At 43.2% G+C, this 21,241-nt stretch overlaps 1 protein-coding gene across 1 annotated transcript in view; it reads right to left on the bottom strand.

Annotated features, from left to right (window-relative positions):
- The window catches only part of plekhg2 (pleckstrin homology domain containing, family G (with RhoGef domain) member 2), a 125,878-nt gene that overhangs the window by 63,379 nt on the left and 41,258 nt on the right, over positions 1-21,241 (bottom strand). Inside the window, exons 3-4 of the mRNA XM_038692564.1 lie at positions 12,526-13,058; positions 1,533-1,633 (exon numbers count right to left, since the gene is read on the bottom strand). Of these exons, the coding sequence (XP_038548492.1) occupies positions 1,533-1,633; positions 12,526-13,058 (634 nt within the window). The remainder of the gene's footprint in view (positions 1-1,532; positions 1,634-12,525; positions 13,059-21,241) is intronic.

Genomic DNA, 21,241 nt, shown 5'->3' with positions numbered 1-21,241 from the left:
TCTCTCTCTCTCTGGGCGTGCGAGGCAGGGTGGAATAGCACTCAGCATTCCTGCTCTGTAAAATCCTAAAGAATCTGGTTTGGTCATATGAGCTGAGGCAGCTGCTGCTCGCTTTCACCCCCCCCACTTTTTTATGGTGGAATCATCCGGGAGGGAATCAAACCCGCAGCCCTGGCAGCGTTAGTGCCTTGCTCAGTTCATTTCTGCCTCTCTGCACCAGTTTGCCCCTCTGTCTGCCTTCATGGGACACCAAAATTTTGTTACCATCAAGTTTCTGCAGTTTTTAACAATGTAAAACATTGTTAAAACATGCACTTCCTGCTCACACCAAGCGGACACCAGCACGTCCAACGTCCGTCACAATCCAAAACATCTCAGGCTGTTCTGAAACCCTGTTTCATTTTATGTGCATTTTGGTGGCATTTTTGGATCCTCATTGTTCCTTGAATGACATTTACTCATTTGGCAGACGCTTTTATCCAAAGCGACTTACATTTGAGGAACAACATACAAGCATCAGCAGAGCATCAAATACAGCACGAGATCTACAGCTGACAGTACATACTAGTGAGAGCAGCAATAAATACTAGCAAGAGCTCATAGTACATATCACAAGAGTTAACAAAAAAGTGCAATCAATACAAGAGAATTGTAAGGAGACAGAAGAAGAAGAGCACAGGAAGTGCATGTTAGAGGTCAGAGGAAGTGTTCTCTGCAGAGTTTTCAGGAGCTTCTTGGAGTCAGAGAGGGACGCCCCCGCTCTGATGGCGTGCGGCAGCTCGTTCCACCATCGTGGTGTCGCAGATGAGAACAGGGACTGAGGTCGCTTTGTGTGAAGGGATGGCAGAGCCAGGTGCGTTCACTGGAGGAGCGTAGTGGCCCAGAACGAACGTAAACCTGTATTATGGAGTTTAGGTAGATGGTGCAGACCCAGTAGTCACTCTGTATGCAGCATTAGTGACTTGAATTTGATTCTGGAGGCCCCGGGGAGCCAGTGGAGGTCACTGAGTGATGGAGGGACATGAGTCCTTTTGGACTGACAAAAACCAGACGTGCTGCTGCGTTCTGAACCATTTGTAAGGGTTTCACTGCACAAGCTGGGAGAGCTGCTAGGAGGGCAGAGAGGTAACCACGGCCTGTACCAGAAGCTGGGTGGCGTACTGACTGAGAATGACGTGTAAATGTCCACATCCACGTAGCCACGAGGCCCCAGGTGAATTTAATGGTGAAGCGAAATCGCAGCTCTGGACTTCGGTTCTGTACCACTTTCAAAAATCTCAGCCAGCTCTGATCAGCCTGTTTAATTTTAAACACACTTTGTCCACACTGTCACTCACAACTGTGAACTGGAGTAAGAGCCAGAAAAAAAGCCCCGTTATTGAACAGAGATTCTGAATTGAATCGTGACACCAAATCCTTCATGATTATTTTCCACAAGGGTTTCGCATCCTGTATGAAATACGTGATCGTGTCTTGCTTCAGTGTTTTGCATCAGAGCAGAGTGTGTGTGTTGAGTGGAGCAGGTGAGTTACCTGTTGAACTCGTAGATGTCCTCTACGTTGCAGAACAGAGTGCTGACCTGCTCCGGTTTCAGAGGCAGTGTGCCGCAGTCGATGATGCAGCCGAGATAATCCTGCAGACAGAGAGAGGGAGTGAAAATTATCCTTTCATCTTCTGTGTGGGAGGAACACTGATGCATGCTGGTCAAACTTGAGTGTATGGTTCACACTGCAGGTGTGTGGAGTTTCACTAACTAAAGAGACCTAAGGTTGGACCTGTACCCAACATGCACTTTGGTTGATAAAGATGCTCTTTAATAATACTCCAGCCTTGAAACTGTCCTCCCTGCTGTCTTTCAGCTGCAGCAAACTCCCTTTTCCAGTTTTATCAAGGCTTTATTCATTAATTATTTATTTATGATTGAGCGAAGGCTCCAAACCCTTTCTGCACATTGCACGTACGTTCTTTCTGCAAATCCTCGCCTACCAGAACATAAACCGTATCACACCTTTTTAAGAGCGCAGCTAAGCTAACGGCGTGAACAGGAAACCACCTGTGCTGCGCGCTGAGACGCTGTGCTGAGGCTGGCATCAGACAGGAAGTCAAACAGGAAGCAACAATGAAGAAAAACAGGAAGTTAATAAGGAGCACAGAGTCTGATCTTTATAGACACTGAGGACCGTCCATCATGATGCCTGACAGGAGGAGGAGGACGATCCATTACTGCTGCTGGCAGAGGCAGTATGTGCTAACATTAGGAGCAGCAGGGTTAAAAGCAATGTTGTGGAAACAAAAGTGCCCTCTATCTTGTGTTTCCTCAGACCTCCTGGCAAAGCACAATCTTGCTTGCTGGATGAGAAGAACACTTTGACTTTTGCCATATTCACTTCTGTCAGTGTTTGATCAAGATGCACATCAGAATACAAATAAAAATGTTATTTTTCCAGATCAATACTTGTTTCCATCAGCAGCAGGAATAAATGTGGCATCTCCAGTCTGTCTGATATTACCGAGAGTAATTTAACAAAGAAAGCAGCTGCATTTATTAAGTCTTCACATCTTCAGACATCACAAGCCCATCATGGCAAATCTTTGACACCTTTAGAGAGACGTTCACTTCTAGTTTTATTTGAAGTGCTTTCATAATGCTTTAGATCTTTTTTCTTTATTAGTATCAGAGTGACCACTGTGCTCTCTTTATGTAAATAGCTGACGTGACATTAGCACCACCATTTTATAGTTAACTTCCTATCTTTATGATGAGGTAAAACTGAAAGTCAAGTTGTGGAACACCAAACCAACAGTAATGTGCTTTTACTTTAAGCAAACTTTCAACCCACTTTTCCTCTGGATAATTACATTCAATTCTGTCATTTAAGAAAATTGCACATTGACCGATTATCCCTTAGTATTTACTGTGGAGGCCTATTTAATCACAGATGAATGTACCCTGATATGACTAGATACACACTGAAGGAAAGAGAAGAGCAGCCTTTTGTTTTTCCTGATGTGTCTGCTGCACGCGCTCAGTCCAGCTGATCCTAACAGCCGCTGACCTTCGGCTGCGTCTCAGTTCATCAGCACAAGCTGGGCTTTCTGTTGGTTTCACCTTCTGGGATCATTTAACTCTTCTCTGGACATTTTTTGTTTCCGGAGGTTTGCGTCTCACCACTAAAAGGAAAAAGTGATCTGAGATCTTTCAGTTCAGTTTATTGATCGAAACTTAACTAAATCATTTCCTGTTGTTTATTCAAAAGTCAAAAAATTACCTTAAATTCGTTTCCCACAACTTATTTGGTCACTAAACTGTTTCACTCCTCTCTCCCCCGTATAATAATATCACCCGGGACGACGAACTAATCAGGACGAGCAGGATCTGATACAGTTTCCCAAAACTTTTATGTAGCAGTTATTTGAAACAAGAGAAAAATAAAATAGATCCCCTTTCTTGTCCATAACAACAATAAGATTAATAATAGGCTGCCGATCAACCACTACAGCTTCAACAGGCGGCATTTTATACAAGGTACGGAATGAAGTACTCTACTGGTATCAGTATCACTTTAAGGGTACTGGGTTTGGTTCTGGTATCGTAAATTTTAAACAATACCCAACCCTAGATATGACTGAATGCAACCTTTAAAGATAAATAACACAATATATACAGCTCTTATTGTTTTCTAAAGTATCTTTGTGCATCATCAACACATTGAGTTTGTCCTAAACATCATCTGCAGACACTTCACCACCTCTCAGTTATAACCTGCAGGACTCTCCTGGCAGCTCAGTAAGCTGTTTTGAAAGGGTTAAAGAGGACCAAAGAGGCTGTCATGTGATATAATTATCTATTAGTCTGTTATTGGATAACTGTACCTGCCAATAAATAGAGACGTGTATCGCTTCTGCGGTTTTATACCATTCATGTGTAGGTCATCAGTCATGCTGTAATGGAAACTTTAACAAACTAAAATCCATCATCCAATCCTGTCAGTCCAAATGAGGTCATTTCCTGTAGTAGCTAGTAATTAGATTACACTGGAGAGGAGTCAGGGGAGAGAGACATTGCGACAGAGATGAGGAAGAGAGTGAGAGAGATGTGATAGCAGCAGAGAGTCCAGAAACCACAAAGAGCTGTCACATCACCAAACGGCTTTATTAGTAACACATGACCAAAACGCACACTGACAGACTGAACCAAACAGGAGCCCGGACACTAAAACACACAGACCAACAGCACGACGTTTGGACAAAACGAGACAGAAATCCGTCCAGGGAGGAAGAGAACTTTGGCGAAACAGAAAATAATCGGTGAGAGAGGTCAGATCCATGACGTCGCTCGGGGTTTCCAAGATGAAAATCATCTGATTTTACTGTAATCTAGAGAGACTCCAGTAGTTTTCCTCTAAACCGGCTAAAAACAAGAGCTGTGTGTGTAATGAGGCATATAATGAAAGGCTTTGACGACATTCATCACCTTTTAAAGGCAACAGGAAACACACTCACTGGAGGGAGGAAGAGAGAGACGAAACAGAGATGAGTGAAAAATGACAGAGAGATAAACGAGAAGATGAAGAGAGGGAGAAGACAGGAGGAATGAGGAAGAGACGCTACAGCCCGAGGAAAGGAAACAGACTTCATGAACAAAGAAGGAGAAGAGAGATGATAAGAGAGGAAACAAGAGAAGTAGAGCGAAGAAACAACAAATCAAAGATAAAGACTTTAAAAAAGAAGGGAAGAATTAAAGAGATGTCTTTGTTTAGAAGAGGGTTGCAGGCAGGGGGGTCCAACAAAAGTGGTGGATCCAGAACCAGATAAAAGCAAACTACATTCAGAACGTAGATCTACTTGAGCATAGGGCTGTGCGATATGACCATTTCTATCATTTGACGATAGGAAAACGTCCATCGTTGCTAATTGCTCTCTTCACCGTAATAGTTTGGTGAGGGAACATGACTTTGCACCGTGGTGAAGTTAGCTTTATGTTGGAATTAGACTTCCATTGAATGTAAACCTTAAAAATAACCATGTTCGATTCGAGACAACACTACCGTGTCTAAGGGGGCTTTCACACCTGCCTCGTTCGGTCCGAACCAAAACCTCCCACGGACCACGGTCCGGACCGAACAGACCCGAAAAGAGGAAGTCTCGCTCTGGATCGAACTGAACCCTGGTGCGGTTCGTTTCTGGTCTGAAAGCATTTTTTGGATGGTTCAGAAATGAGGACACGATTATAAATCTCCCGTGAAAGCCCATCTTTTCACACACTCGGCCTCTTTAGAAGCTCACTGGTCTCTCCTCAAACCGAGGTGCACAAGGATCACTTGCTGTCTTCTCCTCCTGTCCTGTCGGTTATAATGTTCGCACAACGAGGAAGTTTAATTGCGACGAGCCTTCGGTATAGTTGGTGCTGCAGGTAGTAACGCTTGATAATAACAACATAGTTCATTTCTTATTCATTCATTCTTGTCAAAGATAGAAAACTAACCGAATCTCTCAAAATGTTTCAACACTTGAACTTTGGTTGGACCTTGGTTGGTGCGGACTTTCAGGTGTCGACCAGACAGTCGGTTACAGCAGCATCACAGTGTCTTTATCTAAACATAGAAAGACTAAAACATCTAAAGCCCCTTACAAACACTGAGTAAGTCCAAAAGCATTGTTTTCTATCATTAGGTCAAAGGTTCTCAGTCATCCAGGTCAGAGTTGTCCAAGAAAGGCCAACTGGACTTAAAGATGCTCAAAGACATTTTAGTCTTTCATCCGAGACACTTTATTCATCAGTACAACAAGGACAACGCACCCATTTTTCTGAGCGGAGTGGAAACTTTATTACTTTATTAAAGTCTGATAAGAATCCAGTGCTGGCTGCAGGTGGGAGACAGGACGTGAATACAGCCTCATTAAGTGAAGTTCCTCCTTCATCTGTGTCTGGTAGTTTATGATGAAACTGTTCTGTGGAAGCTGACTGTTTTTAATCCTCATCCTTCATCCCTGCTTCCGTCCGCCTCGTCTTTCCCATCTTGTTCCTCTCTGCAACCCCAAATCCACCTCCTCCTTTTTTTCCCCCATTCACATTCTCTGTCTTCTTGTCCTTTTTTCTTTCTTTCTCCAGTTTGTCTCTTTATATCTCTGAACTTTTTTCATCCCTCCCTCCGTCTGTTTTTCTACTTTTCCCCCTTTCTTGTGCCCCCAGTCTCCCTTCGATCCCAACGGTGATCCCCACCTCCTCGTCTTCTTTCCCCTTCTTCTCGTCCTTTTTCCTACTCTTTCCCTCCCGTCATCTGTTTCTCCCCCATCTTTCTATCCCTCCCCCTCGGTTTCCTGTCCCACTTGGCTGCAGGTCAACAGCAGGATCCCCGCTGCACCCAACGTCTCGTGTTCACTCCACAAAGTTCTCTCTCTTAGAAATCTCTCTCAATCAGATGAAACTATTTCTAATTTACATTCACTCATTTCAGTAATTTCCCAGAAAGCTCTTGAAATGAGGCGGCCGACAAGCTTTTATTGGTGAAAATGAATGAAAAGAGCTCAGATCTCAGCCTGCTGGCAGGAGGGTACGCTTCTCAGCAATCTTTCTTTAAAAATGCTTAGAAAAATGAGTTTCTAAGAGGCCGTCGGTGACAGAGGGGAGCTGTTTTCCTCTTTCTGTGTGTCTGAGTTGTTATTGTTCTCACACACACACACAAACAGAGAGGCCTATTATGGTAGTTGGTTCAGATTCCCAGCGAGCGTGACATCATGTAGTCTCAATCAAAACCAGACTTCGGCAAAAACCTCAAATACAGAGAGCAGCAGGAATGAAGGCTTACATTACAGGACAACACACACACATACCATCTAGAACCCCCCCGACTTTCCATCAGGCGTGAGGAATTATGGGATTGTTGCTCTGATTCCTCACGCTGAACCAACACTCGTCATATAGAGAGCCTAAAGCTGTGTGCACACTGAACGCGAATCCGGCGTTTCTTACGGCAAAGTCAAGTCAATTCCTGCGATTGGCGGTTGGTGCGGAAGATCGACATTTGCTGGTTCCCTCGAGTTAAAATTTTTCAACTTGAGCGAGAAATTCGCTTGACGCTCTGTTGCGGTGAGATTGTCTGGACGTCACAGACGGTTTCAGAGCGTTGGGGAGTGGAACGCCGCTGGCCGACGGAGAGCTGCTAAAGCCTGCTGAAAGAGCAGCGTTTACCCGCGAGAGGAGCTCAGAGTAAACTGCTTAATATTTGTTTTTCACAGCTCCCTATCTACTGGTCACGTCCCTGATGATTTTAAAACGGCTTGTGTGAACCCACTTTTAAAAAAACCTCCCTCAAAATTTTACACCAATTTCCAAACTACCTTTTATGGCAAAGATTTTTAGAAAGAATTGTGTCAAAACAGCGGCTCTCTGTACTGGAAAATAACAAAATATTTAGATCTGCACTGCTGCTTAACATTCCTGTAAAATTCATGCAAAACGCCTCTTCAAGGCAGATCCAAAGTGAATTGGCTCCCAGTATGTTTTAGAATTGACTTTAAAATTCTATTGATCACTTTTAAAGCTCTTCATGGCCTCTCGCCTTGTTATATTTCTGACCTTTTAGTCCCATACGCACCAGCACGTACCTTGAGATCCTCGGGCAGAGGTCTGTTGTCTGTTCCAGAGTCTCGACTGAAAACTAAAGGGGACAGAGCGTTTGCTGTCAGGGCCCCGAGGCTCTGGAACAGCCTGCCCGAGGAAATCAGGACGGCTGAGTCAGTGAACTCTTTTAAGTCCCTTCTTAAAACATACTTTTATAGGAGAGCCTTTCCTGATTTATCTTTATATATTTTATATTGACTTTTAACATGTGTTTTAGTCTCTTACGTGTTTTCTTGCTTTGATCATGTATTTGTTTTTATGTGTTTTATTATCTTTACACTTTGTAAGTAGTTTTTGAAAATTGCTCTACAAATAAAGATTATTTTTATCAAATTAGCTTTTTACTTCAGTTTTTGGGACTTTGAAAATTGATTTATCCTCACTACATCTGTTTCTACTGTTGTCGTTAGCGTCGGTCGGCCCCCAGAGCTCTGTGATGCTGCTACTTCATATTTATGTAAAAAACTGAGAAAACTGCACATTACTTGGAGAAAACAAAGCGAGGAAGTTGAACTACCAACATTCATTCCCCACACCAGACTCCACCACTTGTTCACCACTTGCCAACAAAGTCCCCTAAAACTGATTCCTCAGTAGTTTGTTTCAGATTAGTTTGTTGTTGTGTCTTTTATATAGCAACTTTCATGAAACCTAAGTTATTATTATAATTATTATTGTTATTATTATTATTATTATTATTTTAAAAAGAACCAATGTTGACTTTTTGTTTTAACATGGAGAATTTACCCACGTCTCCCGGGTGAAAGTCCTTTTTCTGACACACCCGTCCACCCTAACCACCTCTTACTCAGACTTTTCCATCCTTCTGTCCTTCGGATGAGATGTTAAACCGAGGTCCTGACTCACTGTGGTCATTAAAAAGATCCCATGGCACTGATCACAAAGAGCAGTGGGTTTTCCCGGTGACCTGGCAAAATTCCCAACCTGCATTTCTACATCTGGTCACCAAATCATCCCCCACCTCTATGTTTCCCTCCCTCTCCACCTTAAGCTGATGTTTGGTTCCCATCCCCCCAAAGCGCTCTGGGTGTGTTGGGAACCCATGTAAATGTAATTATTATTATTATTATCATTATTTTCTGCTTACATTTAGTGCTGAACAGTGATGCTTCCCCCAGTGTATTACAAACTGACGCCTGCATTTTTGTTAACATTGTGAAACATCTCACTTTGGTTAGGTTTTGGAAACACTACATGGACAAAAGTACTGGGACACCCCTGTCCCAAAACTTTTGGCAGAGGCTGTTTTTTCATAGCGTGGTCTTGATGCTACAGCAGATAATTTTACAACAGTTTGCTTTTGGCCTTTTCTTGTTTCAATGTGACAACGTGCACAAAGCAGTTCCATAAAGAAATGGTTTTCCCAGTTTGGTGTGGAGATCCTACTAGCGATCCACTAATAAAATACTGTTGTGACGACAGCAGGACAACCCTAGTCATGTGACTTTGACAGTGACCTCTGAGCATGGATGACAGCGGGAAGAGAAAAAGGGAGAGTCAGGAGGGATTAACCAACAAAGAAGAACGATGTGGTGATGAGAGAGAGAGCTGGAGGTCAGAGGGAAGGAACTGACAGACAGCTGATAAACATGATGACAGCAGAACCGCCAGTGTGTGTGTGTGTCTCATGGCAGAGGATGAAAGCGGCAGTAAATTCTCTCTTTTACTTCAAAAGGATGTTTCACACTCCAGTCAGACAGATGCAGGCAAACACACAGATCCTGGTGCACCTGGACCAGTGATGGATGAAACGCAATGAAACAATCAAGTCAGCAAATTCTCGCTGAAAGTTAGAAATATGTTTCATTCAGAACTCCCTTTAAAGAAAACAACAAAAACCTTAAACTTGTTTCCAACACATTCCTGTGAGGTGAGGCGGGGTTGATTTTCCACAGTGCAACAGATTAACACGACTAACACGTGTAATGATTGATCATTTAATCCTCAGTTTAATTGTCTGTAAACAACAAGTCTAAAGCCTCGCTCACACTACGCCATTTTCACTCAGCGAGCTCGGCGAGCGTCGGGCTGTGATCGGTGGTAAATCAGCGGTCGATCTGCGGTTATCTTTATAATAACAAACAACAGCTGTTTTGTGTGCAGGTTCGCGTCATTTCCCGTTTCACTTTTCAGTGTTTTCTTGACTAAACCTGGTTTGGAGACCGGCGTCGGGTGACACAACCGCTGTCAGCTCGTGTAGTGTGTGACCCCCTGTCACCCATCAGTCACGTAGAGTGAACGCCACAACCACTTCAAGACTCCCGTCACAAGACGGCAAGTTGTGTAGCGTGAACGGCACGGCCGTCGACGCTCAACGTCGTGTAGTCTGCACGAGCCTTTAAGAGTCTGCCGCCAAGCTAGCCACGAACATCAGCATGCAGCATGTAGGTTGACTGTGAAGCCGCTTGTTACGACCCATATTTATGTTTATTGTTAGGCCGTGACCTCTAGTGGCCGAATGACGGGAGCAACGGAGAAGGTCAGGTGACGTAGGATAAAGAGCGATAAAAGTTGCAGGACTTTCACAGAGGAGACCGAGGATTGAGTTCTGTGTGAAACAAAGTCAGTGTTGACTTACTTACAATTTTAAGTTAAATAACATCCTTATTTCAACCCAAACCACAATATATTTTTTCAAATCTAACCAAGTGGTTTGGTTGCCTAAACCCAAGCAGGAACCTCAGTGTGAAGAGCCTTAAACCTGTTTTCTCTCTAGCAGCCAGCAGGGGGCGACTCCAGCGGCTGCAGAAATAAAATGTTTCTACTTGTCAGCTGATTTATTCCCTCAGTAAACACTTTCCTGATGAGTTTATGGTCTCAAGTTTATGGTCTATGGTTTCAAGTCTTCTTCAACACAGCATGATGTTCATTTAGTAAATTATGGTCCCATTTAGAGGAACAGAGACCAGGAAGCAGGGGAGGCTTTAGGGCGGGGCTACAAGCTGATTCATTTTTTTTCGTTAAGTACATTTTGTTTTAAGACTGTTTTTTGCTAGCAAAAATTAGCATCCCAGCTAATATCACAGTTAACTTGTATTATGAATGCACCTTGCTAACCAAGCTAGCTAGCTCCACCCTCTTGTCCAAAATATGGTCACGTCTGGTTCCAAAAAACCAAGATGGCAACTATTTTGTCATTTAGGTATGAGGACGTGTTGCTAACATGTTGATGTTCACCATGTTAGTTCAGAGTGGTAGCATGCTAACATTTGCTAACTCCAATCAGATAAAAGGTTTGGTAAGAGTTTCAATCAATACCACAAGCCAACCTCTTGGTGATGCTAGAGGAAATATCAGAGGATTCTTTGTCTGGGGAACATGAATGTATTCAGTCAGAACTGATGGGATTATTTTAGTTGGAACCAAAGTGGTGGAGCCGAAGACCAACATTAGCATTTTTGTAACAACGCCACTAGCATCGATACAGACACAGAAATAACAAAGCACAAATGTTGAACAGCAATGCTTCAGTATGAAAATTAAGATCTTTAGCTGAGTGATCCCCAACTCGATCACAGCTCCGCGCTTCAGGAGAATTTTCACATTTCCAGGTGCTTGACTTTGAACTGACTGAGGAGGAAATTAATTAGGATTGAACAGGAACTGGAGAAACTGTCCCATGCAAACGAGCACGAAGCACAAGGACTATGCGTTCAACTCCAGTCTGCTCGCTTTCCTGCTCTTCAGAGCAGTTTTCAGTACTAGTGTAGCTTTACATCAGATTTTCATTTTCCTGTTACATTTCTCAAGAGAAACATTGACTTCTTTTATTTCCAGTACGCACTCACAGAACTTTCTAAACCCAACACTCCTTATTAGGACATTTTCAAGTTGCATGGATGGACTAGTAGCTGGAGAGGTGCCAGTTGGCCTTCTGGACACAACTGAGGTGCCCTTGTGCAAGGCACTGAACTCCTAACTGCTCGGAGCGACCTCCTCTGAGGCCGCCACCTCGCTCTGACATCTCGCCACACATCACGTGTATAGGTCCCGTCTGTGCATGTGTTTAAAAATGTGAACAACATAAAGTTACACCTGCAGTAAACAACAGACACACCTTGTGTAAAAAGACAAAAGAAGATATAGAAGCTGTAAACAGAACAAAGTGACATTTCAGCCAGAAGAGATTCAGAAGAGGGAGAGGGCGACGATGGACAGAGACGAGCAGACCAACTGAGAACATTTAATGTTGACTTAGTTTCTTTCTTGAGGGATCGGTTTGAGATTTTAATGTTGTGCATTTTATGGTTTCTAAAAAGTCAGTTCTGAGCATGTTTGTCCATCCTGCAGCGGGGGGGGGAATGGGGGGGGGGGAGGTGTGTGAGTGTGTGGAGGCCACCTGCAGGTAAAATGGCCCAGAGGCATTCACACCTGGCCAGTAAATCTCAGCTACAGCTAGCTCCTCCCAAACGCACGCACACAGCTGTGCACTGTACTGCTGTAATTTATACATGTCCTACATTAAACCACAGCAGCATCGTGATTGGCTGACAGGTAGGGAAGACCGGGTATGGTGAGGGATAAGAGGTCATTTCAGTATTTACCCACTTTCTTCCCGATCAGGCACAGTGGGTATCAAGTCTGGAAACAGGTTCATTCAGAATATAGACTGAAAAACTAAAGGTAAGAATCAGTATCGGGGCAGGACAAGGGAACACAATGCTTCTGACATCAATCATCACACTTTGTTTAAAAGTTTGACAAGTCTAGCTAAAAAATTCAGTGAGCAAAAAGCGTTACAACCACGCCCGGTCTCCCCGACTTTAAATGAAGGCCAACACCTGAATATATCAAAGCCCTCATGGTTTTCTGCTGCTGACGGTTTGTACTGTACGTGTTACAGATATCAGCAGGTCGGCAGACGCAGCTGTGCTTCTTACCTCCACGATGCTCTTCAGGTCTCTGACGTAGGCCTGTTCGGTCTCCACGATCTCCAGAACCACTCGCTCCAGCCGTGAAAGCTGTCTGGGCGTGGCCACTGCCGCCACTGCCGCCGGATTGGCTACATCTCCACTAGGGGGGTGGCCTCCACCTGTTGCACTGGCAACAGAGACCCCTCCTCCTCCTCCAGCAACAACTCCTCCGTGCGGTGTGACGAGAGGCGTGAGGTCCAGGCTGATGTCCGAGCCGTTCCTCTTCGGCGTGGAGGACGATGACGAAGAGGCATTGTAGGTCGGCACGGCGCCGTACGGCAGAGAGGAAGAGGAGGAGGAGGAAGAGGAGGAGTGGGAAGTGTCCTGCAGGGAGACGGAGGAAGCAGAGGAGGAGAGGGAGAGGGAGGCGGGACGCTCCCCGTCCGAGCAGACGGTGTTGACGGAGGTGCAGGAGGAGGAAGAGGCTCCTCGGTCGCCGGACGACATCATCCTACCCACAATCCCACTCAGAGACGAGACTGAGGAGGGACGCTTGGCGGCTGCAGGGGAGACAGAGAGGAACAATTTAGAAACAGTCGGTCCCATGACGCCGTTTGTACAACCCAACCAGGACACGATGTCTGATCTGTTTCAATAAACATCAAACGTATCGCAGTGTCCCAAAAACGGAAGCAATCATCAAACTAGACAAACAAAAAAGAACAAGCGCGATCACAACTCCTCCATGAAGCTTCATGAAGAGACAGAATTGTCTTTATATCGAACAGTGTTTGAAATCACTTGGTTAAAAAGTTCAACTTGTTCATCGCATAAATGTGTCACACTCCAGTTGTGTTGAGTGCTGCTCTCGAGGCAAAACAAAGAGCCCCAATTTATTTGCTTATGTAACATTATTTTAAGGATCCGCATTAGCGACGCCAAAGAAATCAGCTAATCTTCCCGGGTCCACAGCTGACATTCTTTACATAACAACATACACTGAGGAATGTTCTTTGTGTCTACGTGTATGTATATGTGTACATAAATAACTGCATATATGTTGTTGTTTTTTTTGCAGAAGAAGAGGAGTTGGGACGTGTGGGTGTTTATGGAAATGCTGGCGATGACGTGGTCGATGTGTGGTCCGGCTCCTGAAACTCTGCTAGTTGGTTCCACTAAGCTGAATTAGTAAAACCTACCTCAACATAGTGTACATTAACACATATTTAAAAATATATCTATGCAATTGAAAACATTCATATACAATTCAGAGTTTTCAGTCACGTGACCTGGAGGGCAAATTTAACACAGCTCAGACTCGTCTCCTCCTTGATTAGTAAATCTGAAAGCACAACAACCGTCCGGCATTTTGGCAACGCAAAAAGTAACAAACTCAAAGTAACAGCGTGTCACTTGGTTGGCGGGCAGCGGAAAATAACGTCTCCATTGTTTTCATTGGAATGTGACGTCACGTAAAAACTGTGAATTAAAGCTAGTCACCACTAAACATACAAATTAGATGGAATACTGATAGATGACATTTTAAAAAGTCTGACATCTATGAACCCAAAAGATGTGCTCCTCATATTGTTTTTAAAGGATTATTGTTTTTTTAGTTAGATAGTAGGTAAATTATTCCTCTTTTTTTTTGTCCGTTGAATGCGATTTTTTTTAGTTAGTCCTAAAACGACCATCACCAGCAAATCTGCTGCTGTGGTTCTGAGTGTTCTTGCAGAAAACTATTTGTGCGAATAAAAATGTTGTGGTGCAGCTGAAATATGTGGCCATGCTTATTAAGGAAATCGTTTGCTCATTTGGGAGCCATGAGAGGCTGGAGTGCAACTTTTCAGTGCTAGTTCTAATAGAGCAGCCCAGAACCAGTCTGGCAGCCCTGTTCTGAAATGGTTTTGGTAAGAAGCTCACTCAGGTAGCACACCTCACAACCACCTGCAAGAACACGTGACCAGCAAACTACTGCTGCTCGAAAACTCAAAAGACCATCATAGATTAGCGGTGCATGCGGTGCGCCACCACGCCAACCAGCTCTCAGACACGGTCCATGTGAAAGATATCTGGTGCGGTTAAACAGCAGAAGACACACGTGCATTTAGGAATAAACATACTGAAAGTTAATATAACTTATACCATAGCAGTCCTGGCCTGCTGCAGATCACAAGAACAACAAACACTGCAGTGCCTCTAATAGATTACAGACATGAAAACCATCAGATGTTAGTCATTATAAACATTTCCACTAAAATACACTGACTTATGTCTCTCCTTTCCTTTTTATTTTGATTAAAACATGTTTTACACATCAGTTCTGCACTTCCTGTCGTGACAGTTAGAAAAAGAGAACTATAAAACCAACAGTGAGAGGAAACTGTGGTCTGAGTTCAAAGTGACAGAAAGAGATTCTCACTTTGTCCAGAAGCAGCTCTCGGTTCAACCACAGCCACATACACAGGAGAGCAAAAGACACCTGACGGTCATCGTCCATGTAAACTGCAAAAGGAACCAGTCGATCAACTGATCGATCAGTCCTGGTCCCTGCGAACAGCTGACAGTCGGATCCTCTCGTGTGCAAATATTTACTGATTCACTGTGTTGCACCTTTAAATAAAGGCAGATGCAGAGCGGAGGCTTGTTTGCTGCTCGGCTGAGCGACTGACTAACACAGCTGGCTCTATTATACACTCACAAACACCTGTGAATATGTGTGCTGCCGTCCAGACATCTGCACTGTTAAACTGTTTCCCAAAACCTGCCGGCTAATAAGAAGGATAACCTGTGTGTGTGTGTGTGTGTGTGTGTGTGTGTGTGTGTGTGTGTGTGTGTCCGCTGCCTCATTATAAGAAACTCCTTTCAAACAGCTCGATGCAACCCGCCTACCTGTCAATCAAACCGTCCTCCAGGCCGCCTCGGCTCAGCGCTGTATTTGAAAACTGTCCACCGTCCAGTCTGTCAGATCGTTATCAGATTTCTTTTTAATTTCAGCGTCTCAATGTTGGAGAGCAAACCTGCAGCTGTCTTTCTCAGTGTCAACAGGAAGTGTGTGCGCAGCAGAGCAGAGCATCAGATCAGATGTCTTCCCCCCTTTTTGCCCAAATTTAATTCAATGTGAAATGAGCAACACGTCTTTAAAGGTGATGACATGATTGGTACATCAGTGTTTGTCCTCTGTATAAGTATTTCTATTATATATACATACATATAAATCAGCTCGGAGGCTTTTTACTTAACTTTAAAACACTAAAAAAGATAACTTCCCTGTTTGGGATGATCACGCAATGACTTCATTTTATTTATCAAATTTATTTATTTTTCTCTGTAAAGCTCTTTAAATGGTCTCTGAAGCGCTGCAGCTGTCCTCTTCCTCATAAAGGAATAGCTCAACGTTTTAGGAAATAAGTAGGGATGCACTGAAATTAAAATTCTTGACGGAAGCCGAAAAAATTTGCCAAATACTGAACAAGTACATTCACTTTTTTTCTTTTTGCCAACTTCTCTTTTTTTCGCATCGCATAAATTAAAGTCAGAATGAGCTTTTTCCTCAGTGTTTCCTGCAGGATGTGCAGAGACTATGGTGAGGGGTCCGGGGCCCGAGAGGCTCCGGTAAAGTAAATTACATGAGTCCGTTTACTTTTAATAGACACATGTAATATGTTTTATACTTTCTGTGAACATAATCCAGTTAATTATATTATTTCCATCCTGTACAGACGCCTTCTTTTGAAAACCGGACGTCGTCACATGTGTTTCCTCCTCGCGCTAAATCCATCCAGTCCGACCCGGTTTGATAAATAATGTTGTAACATGAAGACTTCACAGCCGGATGGAGATGGAGCGGATTAGACCGAAAACGAATGTGCTTTTTTTTGCTATTTTCAGACGATTAATTTGGGTGGCCGAACATTCGGTGCATCCCTAGAAATAAGCTTATTCAGAAAGAGTTAAATGAGAAGACTGGAACTGGAGCGGGAGTCAGGACGTAATTAGCTTAGCTTAGCTTAGCTTAGCGTAAAGACTGGAAGCAGGGGGGAAACAGCTAGCCTGGCGCTGCTCAAAGACAAAAACACACCTGCCAACATCTCTGAGACCTTTTTCCACGCTCACATAACTGTCTGATATCAAAGAAGCAAAGTGCAAACACATCCAAAAAGCATTCAAGATGGACTGAAACCCAACAACTATCAACAATCTAGCAAGAAACATTCATCCATGATGCATAAATAATCTGTACTCCTCCCCAACCCAGTTCTCAGGGTGAAATAGCTATGCTTTGTCAACATGAATCCTAACGTAAGTAATGTTACTTAACTTATGTAACGTAGTTATTTTAAGAAAAACCACAACCTTTTCCTAAACCTAACCAAACTGCGACATTTCACAACGTTGACCACTAGTTTTCTTTTGAAAGTGTATCTGGTCGTTGCATATTTATTCTTGCTAACTTGACCGCGGAGCCGTACACGTACAGAAACGGTGCTTAAGGGGTACCCAGGGTGTTAAAGAGCAACGCCAAAGAGTCTTGACCAAGATTAAGTGACGCCCTGGGATTAGAATGGGTTTCTGTGAGGTTGTGGATAGCTGTTAGCCCTTCTGCTAAACTACTATTGCTGTAACTAAACTTCTGAGGTGCAGACTTTCTTCTAGCTTCAGGTGAATTATCACCTCCATCTGAACTGGAGGAGGCCCGACCCTGATTTACATGTAGCCCAGAAAACAGAGATGGATTGTGATCAGATTAAAATGTAAGTGTGTCTTAAATTACATCTTTATCAGGACACGAGACAGTTTAAACAAGAAGTGTAACTGGGTCCTAAAGCTCACTAATTAACTCATCTCTTGTTATTTAATTTGTACAGAAAACAGAGATGTAAAAAACACAGTTTGTGGTTTTAGATTGAGTAAAATGTTGAACTATTTCTTGGCAAAAAAACAGTTGATCTATTTTTGGTCTCTACACAGGGACGATGGCACCACAGCTGCCAGCCTCACTGTGATTGACTCTGGGTTGGAAAGTCTCCTCTTGTAAAACACATCATTTCATGTTTAAAAATGTAATTATATAATTTCCCTTCGTCACAACTTCTTGAAATCATTAATCATGTCATTTCCAGTTTCCACCCAGACAACAAATCACCTGTTGGCAGAGAGACGCTGAAGTGGAGAAGTATTTAAACTTAATTAGTGTTTGAATTCCAGACATCCCGGCAGGAGGAATTTCCGAACAGAGAGTGTTAAATGACAACTTTTTCCTACATGGACCAGTAAGACGGCTGTAAAGCAGTTCACCTCCTCGTACATGTGGTATGTCCACGTGGCGAACGTGGTACAGACTCATACTTGTGGTTAAAAGAGTTGTTGTACTTTGTTCCACATCAAGAGGTGATGCTTGATTTGGAAAACCACCAACATATTTTGTAAAAACTCAGCGGACCCTCAATTGTTTTTAACTTGTCGTCACCAATTCAGACACTCGTAAATCAGCGATGCTTGTTGACAGAGGAGTCTGTGTTGTGGCCCAGCTCAAACTTAGGTTTATGCAAATGAGGTTATTGTGTGCAAGTTTACAAGCTAACGTTAGCTAGTCCATCAGTTAGCAGACATTTCCATGAGTGGTCGCTGCTACAGGATGAAGTTACAGCGACTATCGGTGAACTATGGGCAAGATAGTTGACCATTCTGCTTCGACTATGTAAATCCTGAGTCGGGGACAGCACTAGAGATATTTTTTCTTAAAAAGAAAAAACTGCTTGGATCCGACATGGTGTGAATGCATCACTGAATGCAATCACAGTAAAGGAGTTTCCTGTCTGTGTCAACGCTCTTATAAAACAATCTTACAAATGTAGTAATGAATTTACAGTATTCGGTCTCAGTTGTGATGTATTTATTTTTTCTCGACCACAAACAGCTGAAGAACACACACACTGAGCAGCAGCAGTTACGGCCTTATTTAGACATGGCATTCACACATGCTTCAGTTCTCAGTCTGCAGCACAGCAAACGGTTGAGTCAGTGTGTGTGTGTGTGGATAAGTCACTTACTTCATTCACACATCCTGTCTCTAACTAATCTGGTTTTCTTAAGTGCATTATACAGAAACATGTTCAAAACTAGCTGATATAAAGAAAAGAAAGGTCGACTGTGAAATCTGTTTAATGAACCCAAATTCTCCCTTAGAACCACAAAACTACATCAGCCGAAACGATCACATCAAGCTAACGGCTTTTTAAATAAAATGACGCAACAAAAGCAGGTAAGCGGCTGCAGCCGGAGGCTCCGTCAGCAAAATCAGCTGATCGCTGCTGCGCCACAATCGATCAGTGACAAGTGATGTGAACAGCAAATAAAAATGTACAGTGAAGTGTTAAATGATCCCAGAAGATGGAGACGTTTCGGTTCTACTCGATTCTGGGCTGTTTCGGTCGAGTAGCGACACTCATCCCTTGTTAATGTTACACATTCAGTTCAGAATTCATCTACTGAGAGGTTTCAGGTCAGATTGCTGATGTGACTCTCACTCCTAACTCATTGCAAATGGACTCTTTCACAATAAAACTAGTGGGTAACTAAAATAACTTACTTACGTGACTTAAAGGGGAATTATTGTGCTTTTTCATATTTTCTGGCATTTCTATAATGTTACAGTGTCAGATCATGTCCAAAGTTTCATATAATGAGGTGAAAGTGCCAAAACCTCAGATCTCCCCCAGTCCTGAACGTTTTTTCTACAAACACCTCGGTATGATGTCATTCCAAGCCGGATATCCATATATGGTCAATTGCTCCAAGCAGAGAATGCTGGCCACACCCACAAAGGCACATGCAGCCCCATCCCTGCGGCAACCTGGTAAACACATTAGACAATGGCCAATCAGAAGACAGTGGGCTTTGGGGGGGGGGGGGGGGGGCTTAAAGAGACAGGAGTGTCTACAGCTTGTTTTAGACAGAGGCTGAAATGAAGGCCTACATGAAGAACCAAGATATTTTTTATTTTTCTTTGAATTATGCTGAGCTGCCATGTAGGAGACAAAACTGCAATATAGGCCTGGAAATGCAGAATAATAGGTCTCCTTTAACTTACGTAAGTTAAGCAACACTAAATACAATCCACGTTGACTTCTTGCTTCATACGGGAAACGAACCCTGGACTCCTGGGTGAAAGATGCACCCACCTCATTACTCACACTTTTCTGATATTTATATTAAGCCTACTGTTAGCGTTGAACTATGAGGCTAACAGCTGCCATGGGTGTTGGTACCAGACGCAGAAGGACGTGACAAAGCGTGGGTATTTGACCTCTGGGAATGAGGACAGGCTGTGTGTTCAGACGTAACGAGATGTCTGAAGGGGGCTGAACGGTCTCTCTCCTTATCCCTGCTGAGACGGCTGAGATACTCCCTCCCCTCTCTCTCTCTTATCAGGTCTGGCTCTGCTCCAAGACAAAAACCACCATGACTTCATCACACTGTAAACACTGCTGACATGGGTGAGCGCCGAACTTGTCACATCATCGTCATCATATCAGCTAAGAGAGAAATTGTGCAGAAACTAAGCAAGAGAGGAGGAAGGACAGACTCAGATCATGTGTGGGAACAAATGAATGAAAGAGTTCATTAATGATGAAAGTAGTGTGGAAAAGAATGAACCACCAGCACTGACAGTTTCACGTTAAAATCCATCGTTTGTTCATGCGTATCGATTCGATTAAATGACTGTTGATAACATTCATCTATTCAAACCATCAGTGTACTAAAAATATAGAAAAATATTTGCAGTAATTTTCAGTCTGGCAGTACTAATCAACATTTTTCACTATTTCTTGACAAGTTAATGACCAAACAACAATTCAAACAAAATCAATTAATTGAGAAAATAATTGTTATTTGCAGCCCTAAAGTTTATACTGTGCACACGCAAATCTGACTGAAAGCTCAGAACTCAAAAATAAATTCAGTTTCAAAATGACACGAAGCTTAAAATATTATCCTAAAGAAACAAAACCAAAGTGCCACAAAACCTGAACCCAAACCGATCAAACTGGTCAGTTCGATGTCAGCAGCACAGCAGATCACAAATATGAAATCTACACACACGTCAGAAATGCATCAGATATTTAGAGAGACTGTACTTACAGTTTGCAAGGTTTCTGTGTGTGTGTGTGTGTCAGTTAGTCAACATGCTGTTTCTCTGCTCAAATGTCTGATTAACGTCACAGATCACCGTTAGAGACTGAGTGAAACCCGTCACTCACACTGAAACAAAACCGTTTCCTAACACGTTTGGTTTCCTGTTGTCGGCGGTGTGTGTGTGTGTGTGTGTGTGTGTGTGTGTGTGTGTGTGTGTGTGTGAGTTGTGTTCTTGCCTTATTTTCAAGGGGACCAGTTTGAGTTTTAGATGTCTGTGAGTGAGGACACATGCTGTTTGAGGGTTCAGACTTGGTTTGAGGTTAGAGGCTGGGGCAAAGGACAAAAGATGATGGATAATGTCCTTGAGGGTCCTCACAGGGACGATACAAATCTGCGTGTAAGTGCGTGTGCAGTGAGTGTGAAGCAAACCTTATTTAAAATACAGGATGTGGTGGCGCATTTCGTTCTGTTCTCTCTTTTTCATACATATACACAAACGTGTGCGCGCACACAGAGTACAGAGTACTGTGAAAGAGTCCTCCACATCCTTTAACCCAGAGAGACAGACGTCTTCAGTCCACACTCAAAGATGTCTAATTCTAAA

This window comes from Micropterus salmoides, unplaced genomic scaffold (assembly GCF_014851395.1).
Source record: "Micropterus salmoides isolate LMB-PRFRI ecotype aquatic unplaced genomic scaffold, ASM1485139v1 Ms_hic_scaffold_3, whole genome shotgun sequence".
Lineage (NCBI taxonomy): Eukaryota > Metazoa > Chordata > Actinopteri > Centrarchiformes > Centrarchidae > Micropterus > Micropterus salmoides.
The sequence above is the reverse complement of the archived record's forward strand: the minus strand, read 5'-3'. Positions and strand labels throughout refer to the sequence as shown.